Here is a 13,104-nt window from a genome sequence, read left to right as displayed (position 1 = left end):
AATAGATAACAAAATAATAATGGTATCTGTTGTAGACAAGATATATATTTCACAGGCCTAACTGTGCTAGAACACATGTAATTCCGATGGAATACATGTAATTCCAATGGACACATTGCTTAAATATAAAGCATATTTTTAGAGATGTAACCCTAGTGTAATTTTGGGGCCTTATGTTATGTCTCAAAGGATATCTGTGTTTAAATGTTAACAATCACTTCTAGGAGGTGGAACCTCATCCTACCTTTGAATTTGTTATTGTGGTAGTTAGTTTTTTCAACTTGTAAAATTTTACATCTTGGATAATTTTTCTAAAAAGGGAAAAATTATTATTAGATGCCTAATTTCCACTTAAGAGAATTTCTAAGGGATATAATTTGGTTTTAGAAGCAAGCAGAAAGTTAAGTCTCCAGATAAGCAACATTCTTATGATAAAATTATTGTTCTTTTTTTTTTTCTTATATGATATTATACATGTTTTAATGCCATTCTCCCAAATCATCACCCCCCTCCCTCTCCCACAGAGTCCAAAAGACTGTTCCATACATCTGTGTCTCCTTTGCTGTCTCGCATACAGGGTTGTCGTTACCAAAATTTATTGTTCTGATTATAACTCAACCTATACAAGTATTAAACACAAGTTGACAATATAAGAGCTCAAGCCATAAAAGGCAATGACAAACATTTTAAACGTATGTATTTATTTATTGGGCTGCACCAGGTCGTAGTTACAGCACGTGGGATCTTGTCTTCACTGTGGCACGAGGGATTTTTAGTTGCAGCAGGCAAACTCTTGGCTGCAGCATGTGGTATCCAGTTTCTGACCAGGGATCAAAGCTGGACTCCCCGCACTGGGAGCACAGAGTCTTAGCCACTGAACTGCCAGGCGAGTACCACTTTTTTTCTCTAAAAACACTGATTTTCCCCAAGAATTTCTTCCTAGGAGTTTTAGATTCCTGTACATTCTGACAGAAAAAGCCATTAAAAAGATACTTATGGGTATTTTCACAAAATGCATTTTAAGGTTTAGTCTGAGTGTTTAGCCTGCATTTACTAGAGGGCTTACAATGAGATTAGACATTGTGTCAATAACAGGAAAAGAAAGATGATTTATGCATGGTGCCTGGTCTCAAGGAGCCCTTGGCAGAGGGAGATATATTACGTATACAAACCTCGCAATGTGAAAGCAACCAGATAAATGTGTAGGATACAGGACACATGTGTAGGATACTGTGGGAACAACCTAGTCTCTTGTGGGCGATTCGCTTACTCATCCAACAAATATTTCCTGATCACCTGCTCTATCACCCACATTCGTTCTATCCACTGTGGCAGAAAGAATCTTGGGAAAACAAAGGTGAACATAACTGGAAGGTACCTGAGACTGGAAGGTCTCAGTTTTAATGTCACCTCAAGAGACGCCTTTCCTGACCACTCGATCTAGAAAAGACTCCCTGCCACCAAGTACCTACCCTTGTGTCAGAGTCTTTCGTCACTCCATTTTATCTTCTTCAGAGTGCTGACAGCTGCCTCTAGAATATAAGCGTGTGGGGACAAGGACCAGGCAGTAGCCTGGGAGATGGAGACTGATGGACAGGCTCTGGACTATGGAACACAGAGATCAGTGTGGTTCACTCCCAGCATCTGCTACTTTGTTTTCTATGTCTGTGTTTGCTAAGTTGCTTTAGTCATGTCTGACCCTTTGTGACCTTATGGACTATAGCCTGCCAGGCTCCTCTGTCCATGGGATTCTCTAGGCAAGAATACTGGAGTGGGTTGCCATGCCCTACTCCAGGGGGTCTTCCCAATCCAGCATTTCCTGCAATAGCAGGTGGGTGCTTTACCACTAGCGTCACCTGGGAAGCTCTGTGTCTGTGGGTCTATTTCTATTTTGAAGATAAGTTCATTTGTATCTTTGTTTTTTTTTTTAGATTCCACATGGTGGCACTACTAGTAAAGAACTGGCCTGAAATGCAGGAGACCTAAGAGATGTGGGTTCGATCCCGGAGTTGGGAAGATCCCCTGAAGAAGGAAATGGCAACCCACTCTGGTATTCTTGCTGGATCCCATGGACAGATGAGCCTGGTGGGCTACAGTCCATGGGGTTGCAAAGTGTCAGACACGGCTAAGAAACTTCTTCACATGTTCACAGCACATTCATAAGTGATTTCATATATTTGTTTTTCTCTGTCCTCTCTTCCCTCTTTAAACAAAAATATTATAAAGAAAATGCCTCTAGGTACTCATTCATTTTCCTTTCTAGGACCAATTTGAAAAGAGATTGTTAGAGAGGTGGCTAGATACAGAACAGCCAGAGTGAATGGAAGGTTTTCTTCCACCCTAGATTAATTAAAATCTGTAATTGTGCTTGAAACTGTGTGATATATTTTTATACTGCCTAAATGTAATTTGAAATCTAATACCAATGAATCTATTTCAACTTTAAAAAGAAAGTGTAACAAAAACACAATGAGACATCATTTCATACTCACTAAGATGTCTATGATCAAAAAGACAGACACTAACAAGTGTTGACAAGGATATGGATATTGGAATCACTGTATATTGCTGGTGGAAATGTAGAATGGTGATGCCACACTGGAAAACCAGTTTGGCAGTTCCCCATAAAGCTAAGTACAGAGTCACCACAGACCCAGCTGTTCCACTCCCAGGAGCAGAATCTTACATGTATCATCAATATTTAGTTCAGAGTGACCCTGGAAAGAGGCCATATAAAAAATTTTAATTATAGTTCACCCAATGACCACCACAGTTGGACAGAGCAGAATCTATGAACCATATTTTGTTGCCCCCAAAATATCTCCCTCACCGATCTAAAAAACAAAAAAGACGCTATCCCCAAAGTAAAAAAGAAGGCAGCCCACAGAATGAAAGAAAATATTTGCAAATTACATATCTGATAAGGAATTATTATCCTTAATATACAGAACTTATGAAACTCAACAACAAACAAAAAAACACCTTACGAAGAAACAAAGGACTTGAATAAACATTTCTCTAAAGAAGATATACAGATGGCTGATAAGCAAAAGAAAAGATGCTCAACATCTCAAGTGATTAGGGAAATGTACAGAAAACAACAAGTATTGGTGAGGACGTGGAAAAATTGGAACTTTTGTGTATCACTGGTGGGAATGTAAAATGATATAGACACTGTAGAAAAGAGTTTGGCAGTTTTTCATAAAATTAAAAATAGAATCACTGTAAGATCCAGCAGTTCTACTTCTGGGTATATATCCAAGAGAACTGAAAGCCAAGTCTTGAAGAGATCACTGTACACACGTGTTAATAGCAGAATTATTCAAATTATCAAAAACTGGGAAGCAATCTGAGTGCCCACTGATGGATCAATTGATAAAGTAAATGTAATATACATTAAATGGAATAATATTCAGCCTGAAAAAAGAAGTTCTGCAACATGCAAGGATGCACCTGGAGGACATTATGCTGAGTGTACTAAGCCAGGCACAAGAGGACACTCACATGAGGTGCTTCAAATAGTTAAAATCACAAAGATGGAAAGAAAGAATAATGGTGGGTACCAGAAGTTGTAGGAAGGGGAGAATAGGGAGTCAATGGTTAATGGATATAGAGTTTCAGTTTTACAAGATGAAAAGTTACACGGACTTCCCTAGTGGTTCAGTGGTTTAAAGAATCCGCTGGCCAATGCAGGGGACATGGGTTCAATCTCTGGTTTGAAAAAATTCCACATGCTGCAGGGCAGCTAAGCCCATGCGCCACCACTAGTGAAGCCGTGCGCCCTAGAGCTTGCTCCACAAGAGAAGCCACCACGATGAGAAGCCCATGCACCGCACCCAGAGAGGAGCCCCCACTCGCCACTAGAGAAAGCCCACACACAGCTACGAAGATCTGGTGCGGCCAAAAACATAAATAAACAAATAAGATGAAGAAAAGTTAGAGAGATGGATGGTGGCAAGGGCTGCACAACAAGGTGGCTGTATTTAATCCACTGAAGTGTATACTTACAAATAATTTTAAAGTATTTCTAATTTAAAAATTTTGTTATGTGTATTTTACTACAATAAAAATTGTAAAAAAGGAATAAAGTACTGAGGTGATGTTACAGTAGAGAAATCTTGAAAGAATTATATTAAACGAAAGCAGCCAGGCACAAGAGGCTATGACCTGTATGATTCATTTCTGCAGGAAATGTATGAGTAGGTGCATCCAGAGACAGAGCAGAGGAGTGGCTGCCAGGGGCTGGGGCTGAGGCATGACCGCTAATGGGTATGGGGTTTCTTGTAGGGATGTTGAAAATGTTCTGCAATTATACAGTAGTGATGGCTTGCACAGCTCTGTGAAAACACTAAAAGCCACTGATTTATATGCTTTAAATGGGTAAACTGTGTAGTATAAGGTTTATATCTCAATAAAGTGTGAAAAATGATTTTTTTTAAAAAAGGAGGATGATTTTTTTTTGGGGGGGTAGAACCACCCCTGTAGCTTAGAGTTACAAGCTACCAGAGGATACTGAAACAGGCGGAAGATGACCTCTGTAGCATTACCTGCAAATGAGAGCTGCTTCAGGCGGGCGTTGGACCGAGCCTCCTGGACTTTGTCTGTCAGCGACTTCCAGGCATCTGTAAGGAGGTAAGATACTCGGTTTAAGTGTCGCTCTGCGATGGACCTGAAACTACCACAACACTGGTAGTTGATTATACTGCAATTAAAATAAGAAGTTGTTTTTGTTTTTTTAAGATATTCAGTCAAACATCTCAATACCAATATAGTGAAAATATCCCCTGCTAAATCAGCTTTGTGTTGTTTTCTTAGTTTAAATCAGTTCACTGAATAAGAATGCTGGGAAGGTGTCCCACCCAGCAGGGCTCCTTTCTATTACAAAGGATGCAAAAGCAGTGAGGAGATGCCTGTCTTCTGAAAATGACCCCTGATCCCCAAGCACTCACTTCCCTAGAGGGTGGTAGTTCAGGTCCCAAACCTGAATATGTGGTATGAACTCTGCTCCCTGTACCCCTAACCAACACAATAACAGCAGCAATGGTTAACCAGGACTGTGGGAAGATCACAACCTCTCAGCTCCTTATAATTAAGGGGTTTAACCAGAAAACCTTCACAATCCCTTCCACCTCTAACTTGAGTCTGTGATCTCTCTTCCCACGCTCTGCATGTAATACATCTTACATAGAACTTGCACTCTTATTTTTTTTTGTTCGCTTTACAGATCACTTTTTTTAGTCACCCAGGCCTGAATCTTCAGTCATCTTTGACTCATCTCTCTCTGCCCTCTACATCCAAGCAGTCATGAATGTGTCCGTTCTTCCCTCCTTTGCTTTCCTCTCCTTCCAGAAGTGGACTTTCTTACCTGACATCTCTACTGCAGCAATACTCTAACTAGGGGCCTCTTGCCTTCTGGTGTCTCCAGTCCACTCTGTCATATGCGGAGCTGCCCGCATAGATGGCGCTCCTACAGATGAAGTGCAGCCCCGGCTGACAGAGCCTGCGCTGTCAGCCGACCTAACGTAACCCACGCACCTTCAATACTTTCTGCACATATCTGAAAGCCATCATCACTTGAAATTTCAAAAACAAGTCCTTTCTTGGGCTTTTTCTCAGCAATGCTTTCTTTCCGCTTCTGTTCTTGCTGGAGCCAAAGCATCAGTGGAGAGCTGAAATTACTTTCTTCCTCTTCCGCCGTTTTAGGTTCTGTGAGGGAGAAAATGGGGGCCAGAGTGGATGCCACAGCACACACATACTGAGTCCTTTACACACGTCATCTCTAAGCCTAACAACATTTCACAGCTGGCTTCATCATTCCCATTTACAGATAACACGCCTGAGGCTCAAAGAAGCGGAGCAGCTTGCCTGAGGTTAGAGCTAGAAAATGACAAAAACAAGAATATACACACATATTTTTATGTGAAGTTATACTGTCTCTCTAGTGAGTTTCTATAATCACAATCTAACTGTTTTACACTAAGTAATTGCCTTCAATAGAGTCAAAGCTAAAAAATAACAATGGTTAACATGTGTGAGGAATGCTTCCAGGAATTTTCTAAATTAACTCAGATAAACCTCGGAACAATCCAGTGAGGCAGGTGTCATTATTATCTTAATTTTAAAGGTGAGAAAACTGAGATGGAGAGAGGTCAAGGAATCCAAGTTCGTACAGCGAATGTGGTAAAGCTGGGATTTCCACCTACATGGCTCCAGAGTTTGCACTCAGCCACCACCTCTCATACTGCCCACTGACACAGAAATGTGTCAATCTCCTCCAGGAATCAGCAAATAAGCAGAATGTGACTACTGCCCAAACCTTACGCCTAAGCATTTTCTCTACCTGGTTTTCTTCCAGGAATCCCCTCAATGGAAAAGGGCAAAGACTTATATCCAGAGCTCTCTAGTCTTCAAGTAACTACTTGTTTATCAATGAAATGTATTAGGACAGATGGAAGTGCTAAGGAGATGTATCTGGCTATATTATATAATAAGAGTGGTTCTTGGTTTTCACTAGTGACAAGTAAAGGCTGAGGGCAGCTCCTTGTGAGCTGTTTCAGCCACACTGCTGTTACAACAAGCAGGGCAGTCGAGTCTTTACAGTGTACGTCTTAGTCTGCTGTCCTTTGGTCAATGACCCAGTTTTTTAGAGTTTTGACTTCTTTTTCCTTTAATCTAGAAAATCAGTGGGTGGAGAAGGAGGTTTTTTTTTTTAACATTTAGCTATTTATTTGGCTGTGCGGGGTCTTGGTTGTGACGTGCGGGATCTTTAGTTGTGGCCTGTGAGGTCTTAGCTGCGTTGTGTGGTATCTACAGAGTTCCCTGACTAGCGACTGAACCAGGGCCCCCTGCATTGAGAGCACGGAGTCTCAACCACTGGAGAAGTCCCAAGGTGATTCTTACAGTGCTTCTGGCTTTGAAATTCTGATTCTAACATGTTACCCACCCACATACCTGAATTTTCTGGTTCATGTGCTGGATTCTGTGTTGTCTGAATCTCAGGAAGAGCAGCCACTTGCCTACATGAAAAGAAAACCAAACAGGAGATGCAACTCCAGCGAGTTCTTCAATTCAAAGATAAAAACTGTCAACAACCTGCCATTCGGCTGTCAGTTACACCAGACATGAACCACAGGATGCTTTGTGTACAACCTGCCGAATGGATACACCACCACACTACTGTATGATACACAACATCAACTATCTTTTGAGAGATTCTTCCCCAAACACTGACATTAAGTTTCTGCTTTTGGAACTGTAGATTGTGTTCTTGAAATTCTTCTCATACCCTTAAGTGTCAGAAAAAAAAAAAAAGACACTCGTTAGAAGCAGTTCTGGAGTTGCTTAAGTGAGCTAGCTGGTTTAATTAAAAACAAAATCAGGCTGCATGAGCCAGTAATCCACACCAATTTTCACTTTTTAAAATTAAATAAATTGTGCAAACAATCCAGATGGAGATCAACAGGAGACTAGTTAAATTACTGTATTGTCTACACAATGGACCTGGAGACAGTCATTAAAAAATGAAGTGGCATAGAAATATGTATACAATACAATATAATTAGGCAAAGCAAACAAGTACAGAATGGTATGTACAGCATTATTCATTTTATGTAAAAAGGTATGTACACATTCATACATACACCCTGTAAATCAATATGCACAGAAATGTTGGCATGAATGAAAACAAATTACAAGCAATGATTACCTCTAGGCAATAAACTGGGAAAGGGGTAAGCAGGATGAATGTGGAATCTTCATCTACTATTTAAGGAATTCTATGTTGTTGTTTTTTAACAAGCATGTATTAATTCCATTTAAAAAAAAAATCAATACAAATCAGGAAGGACTGTTTTCTAAAATGAGGTGGACAGAGCTGAGGGTTTCATCTTAGGGAACTAAGTTTTGTACTCACGCTGCAGGCTGCCCACACTCCTTCTGTGGTGACTGCTCCACACTAGCTGTATCCTGCGGCTCAGCCTCTGCTCCTGGAGTCCTGGAACAGAATCATTTGGATCTCTTCAGGAAAAACAAGAGTAAATATGTACCCAACATGGAGGTCAGTCTAAAGAAATGACTCCACCAGGATCACATAAAATGTATGGGCTGGGAAAACTAACCTGTGGTGATACAGGTCAGTATGTCTAACCAGCCAGTGAGGAGGGGGCACTGACTGAAGGGAGGGCACCGTGGCCTTCTGCGGCCTTCTGGAACACTAGGAATATCTTATATTATGATCGAAATGGCAGCCTTGTGGGTGCATACCTAGGTAAAAATTCATTTGTGTACTTTACGTATATCTTAATAATAATGTTTCAGAAAAGGACACCAGGAGGATCTCCAACAGGTGGTTTTGCCCTCCAGACAGGAATAATCATCCCTTAGTCTCCTAACTGAGCCTCAGCAAAAAGAAACATGAGCAAACAGTAGCACTGTTCTAAATCAGAGCAGAGAGTGATTAAAGATGTGGTTCTGTTCACGGGACAAACTGCCATGAATGGAACTAAATATTACTCTATAAACTACCACTGTGAGAAAAAAAAAAAAGCCCAGAAAACCTGAGTAAAGCAACTTGGGCAGAGGTGTGTCCCTCCCAGAAGACCACTTCAACAGCCTCTAAGCCACAGCATGAAATCCCTCAGACCCCGCGGAGCCAAGGTCCGCAATCTCTCACCCTGTGACTGAGGTCTGGGGTGTCGTGTTGGCTTCTTGGTCTGGAATGTGTGCTTCAGAAGAACTGGTCCGCAAGTGGGAAACTTTGTGCTTCTTGCCACTCCCTTTGTCCAAAGGCAGCTGAATCCGTTTGATTTTTGGTTTGGGTTTCGTGGGCCCCGGCACTGAGGGACTCGCTGACCGCTGTCCGGAGGATGGGGAACCCCCTGGAGAGGCTGAGCTGGCTTGCATAGCTGAGGGTAAAGCCTTGTTCTGCTCCAGGCCCATGGGATTAGGAGCATCTACTGTCTGGGTAAAGCTGGATCCCTGGGATCCTGGAGCAGAATCAAGATCCCGTTGGGAAGAGAGAACCCCAGTTTTGCTGGCGAGGAGCTGGTTCACATGGTGGAGCTGATAGTGTTCTTCTGCTTCCCCAGAAGGCGAAGCAGCTGTGACACCCGCTGTCTGGGTAGAGGGGAGCACACAGATGCTGGGTGCAGCCGTCATCGCGCCCGTGGAGGGAGTCTGTGACGTCCCCAGTGGTGGAAACATTCCCGAACTTGGCGGTAAAGCCACAGGCTGGTCTTGAATCCCCAGGCTCTGCTGGCTGGCTTTGATTAGAAGATTGCTTATGGAGCCGATATCCGGGGTACCCAGCAACCTGGGGTTGGTTAACGCGACGTGTCCTGGAACAGATGCACTACTTGTGGGGGCGGTGGTAGTTTGCATGGATACAACGTTCAGGACGGAGGAACCGGAGGCCAGGCCAGACACGGGCCCTGTCGTGAGGTGGCTGGTATCCTGGCTTATGGTAGCAGTGCCTGCCGCCGGGGCAGTGGTCCCCCCCACACTCTGCGGTAGCAGGGGTGCCTGTTCAAAATACATAATGCCAGATTTAGACCTTTTTATGATGTTGGGGACAGTTCGGTGAGATGAAGTATTCAGTGACCCCAAGTCTAAGAGATTGGGATGATTCGGAAGTTGGGAGGGAGTGAAGTTAATCAGTGTCATGTTGGAAACCACGTCTGAAGGGGCAATGTTGGAAGGGGTACTAGAGGGGGCAAGTTTCTTATTCTTTCGGGTCTGCAGGCGAGATATGGGTCTTTTCTTGAGTCCAGAGGATGGAGTGGCTACCGTGGTACTGAGGTCTGTCCTCTGGCTGGCTTCTGAAACCAAAAGCTGGGGGTCTGGAGAAGGCTGAACCCCGATGAGTAGGCCCGAAGGACTGCTGATGTTGGGGGGGAAGCTACTCTGAGTAGCGGCGGGGAAGGAATGTAAGTGCTGGTGATGAGACATGGGGAGCAAGCCTTTGGTAGCAGGAGGGAACAACGACTGAGAGGCTGGCAGGTTCGGGTTGAGTCCTGTGGTGAGGGTGAGACCACTTCCCATGGGGCCCAACACGGACGTGTTTGTCTCCATCACACTGGGTGCTGAACTTACAGACGAGGTCAGCTGGATTTTCTGGGTCACTCCATTCGGAAGGGTTTGGAGGACGTAGAGTGGCTGCATGTTCTGGTTAACAACAATGAGTTTCTCAGTGGCTGGCTTCAGGTGGGGCGGAGTGGTCTGGACAGCGGCATTGGAAATCTGAGACGGGCCAGGACTGTCAGTGGAGTTGGGCGCGTATTTCTGATTCTGGATGGGAACAGTAGGGGAAACGGGTACCTGAAGGCCAGGGGTGTTGCTGTTTCTAGTTAAGTCCTGATTGTTGCCATGACCTTGCTCCACAGAGCCACAGGGAGGGCTGGAGATGTGGTCCGCATCCATGTGACCCTGGATAAAGTGGTCGGGAGTCATGTGGCCCTCAGGACTGGGATCTACTCCTGGACTCAGCAGGGAGGAGTCGCCTTCAGAGGAAGCTTTTTCTGTGATGGTTACTCTCTTCTCTCCTGAGTCTGAGATCACGGCTAGCCTACTGGAGTTCTGGCTAGGGACCGTGGGACTCCGGGTGGTCAGGACGGAGAGATCTGATGGCAGCTCTAAGGGCAACTCAAACTGCTCCTCCGCTGAGATGGAGGAAGAGACACTACTGTCCACAGGCTCTGTCGTCGGCAACTGCTGGGAAAACACTTCAAAAAGACCCATGTCTTTTTCACGATTGCTGTCAAGACCCAAGCCTTCACCAAGGTTGAGGAGTTCTGACGAAGAGGACTCTGGGCTCTCACCCAAAGCCTGCATGGACGGAGTATTCTTTAGGACAAAGTCCATAATGTCCGAGGGCAGGATGTTCCCACAGTCGTCACTGTTGTTGTTATCCGAATCTGACTTCAGGAGCTCGGTGTTATAGGTGTCCAGCAAGTTTTTATCTGAAGGGGTGCTTGTGTGGACCCTGCGGCTCGACTCCAGCGAGCTGAGCTGAGCCTCCAGGGAGTCCTGCCCCGGTGCTTTCACTCTGCTCACGGCGTGGCAGTTATCCACCTTTGGCTCATTCTTGTGGCCAACTGAGCTCTTAATGACATGTTCCTTTTCCCCAGTGTCTTCAGGCCGATCCATCTTCAAGTTCTCTGTTCCGTTTTCTTTACTGTTTCTTTTTGGAATCTGGCTGCTCTTCCGAGTTGTGGCTGTGACGCTGGTATCACTCTCTGTCCCATCGTCGATGCCATCCAACTGTGAGATTTTTGGAAGATCACACTGTTCTTCCTCCCGAAATAAATTATGGGGTGTCAGCCGTTCCTCTCCACCTGAAGAAATCACTGTCCTAGAGAAGTTGTAATAGTATAAGTCGTCTTCATCTGAAGTGCTCAGGTCGTCTGCCCCGTCCACCTGTCCTTCAGCGGACCTCTTGCCTCGCTTCTTCCCAGTTGAGCTGCTGTAAAATGGAATGTCTTCTTCGCCATAGGACCTTACTCCATAGAGTGGGGTGAGCCCAAAGAACATGTTAGAGCGTGCCCGGGCACTGCGGCGGGGGTATCTCCTCTTGAAAGAGCCATCTTCCTGAGGTTTGGGGCCATCCGGAAGCATCAGGTTTCTGTCCTGTACTGGAAGATTCTGATAGTTGTTACTTTGAGAATCCTGGGATGACGTATTATTGGGGCTTGGTTGGGCCACAGGACCATCTCCTGGGCTTTCTGAGGCAGAAACTGGTTCTGTTGGAGACACAGACTCTATCTGCAAAGGGGAAACGGGACTACTTTCTTTCAGGGTGTTCTTGGACTGACCCTCACTCTCCATTTTTAGAGGTGTCAGTGTTACTTTAACTGTGCGTTTCCGGGGTGTCTGTAATTCCTTTGCAGATCCTTCCACTTGCATGGATGGAGCTTTGGGGACTCCTGGAATAGGATGGACTTTGTCCCCAGTCTTCTCAGAAGAAACATTATTACATGATCGTTGCCCCATGAAATCAGGAGTCAACATTTCATCAACAAACTCTGGCTTTAGGTTTCCTTCCTCACCAGTTGCCACCTGACCAGGTTCCAAGAAAGGTTTACTGGAATGCTTTTCTTTGAAAGTTTCTTTACAAGATTTTTTCCCTTTCTGTCTCCTATCTCTGGAGCTGGCTCCCACGTGTTCATTGATAATGGATGATCTGCTGCTCACTCCAGACAGCTTCAAGGTTTTGACTTCAGCATCTTCATCGGGATTGGGGTTTGCTGACTGGTTGCCATTTGTCTGTTGGTCTCGCTCGTTTCTCTGCCCTCTCAAATGGAGTGGTGGGAAGGGGAGGCCCTCTTTAGAAGAAAATGGCACTGAAGAAAGGTCAGCAAAAGTGCCCATTTTATTAACATTTAATTCTCCAGCTGTTGCATTATGAACCTGCGGAGCCAGTTTCGGAATGCCAGGGTAACCAACATTATGGGCCGATCCCTCTGAGTTCTTGGAACTCGGCATTTTGGTCTTCTCTCCCTTCAAAGAGGAGCTCTTGGATGTCAAGTCTGAAGCACTGGAATGCTTCGTTTCTAAAGATGAAGAGCCATCCAAGTGACTGGTTTTAGTGCCCACAGTAACCGCTGTCCTTTGCAAATTTGAAGAGGTGGGAGTGTTCTGCCCTAAATTAGCATTAGAATTCAGTGGCCCTAAGACATGATCGACCGCTTTGGCACTTGACTCCAGATCCGCAGTGGCCCCTGTGGTGGAGACAGAGGAGACACTGTTCCTGGAGTAAGTGCTCCCAGTTCTCATCGGAGACATTATCCGGAGCTTAGACCGCTGGGGTGACAAGGAAGAAGTACTGTGACGCCTGGAGCCAATGCTTCGAAGTCCAGAGGAGAGTAAAGGGTCACCCACTGTGACTATTTCATGAGTGGTTGGGGTAGGGCTTCCTAAATGAAAGAGAAAAAGTAACAAAATCTATTACAGATAGGATAAATGTGTTGCAGTCTCTGGTTTCAATGACTTGGCTATGTATGTTAACAGGTAACAGAAAATCAACATTTTCAATTGGCAAACATCATTAAGATAAAGTTTCCTGAAAGAATTACAAACTAATCTTGAGCTGACCTTGTTGGGTTGAGTAGG

General features: G+C 44.5%; 1 protein-coding gene across 11 annotated transcripts in view; it reads right to left on the bottom strand.

Moving 5' to 3' along the window:
* The window catches only part of KMT2A (lysine methyltransferase 2A), a 77,938-nt gene that overhangs the window by 8,703 nt on the left and 56,131 nt on the right, over nt 1-13,104 (bottom strand). For 10 of the 11 annotated variants that reach the window (XM_059875010.1, XM_059875011.1, XM_059875013.1 and 7 more), the window contains 5 exons: nt 8,672-12,908; nt 7,913-7,993; nt 6,952-7,016; nt 5,536-5,706; nt 4,548-4,622 (listed from right to left, as the gene is read on the bottom strand). In XM_059875010.1, coding sequence (XP_059730993.1) covers nt 4,548-4,622; nt 5,536-5,706; nt 6,952-7,016; nt 7,913-7,993; nt 8,672-12,908 — 4,629 coding nt within the window. The remainder of the gene's footprint in view (nt 1-4,547; nt 4,623-5,535; nt 5,707-6,951; nt 7,017-7,912; nt 7,994-8,671; nt 12,909-13,104) is intronic. The other variant, XM_059875017.1, reaches the window with a different exon arrangement.

Source organism: Bos taurus, chromosome 15 (assembly GCF_002263795.3).
Source record: "Bos taurus isolate L1 Dominette 01449 registration number 42190680 breed Hereford chromosome 15, ARS-UCD2.0, whole genome shotgun sequence".
Classification (NCBI taxonomy): Eukaryota; Metazoa; Chordata; class Mammalia; order Artiodactyla; family Bovidae; genus Bos; species Bos taurus.
The sequence above is the reverse complement of the archived record's forward strand: the minus strand, read 5'-3'. Positions and strand labels throughout refer to the sequence as shown.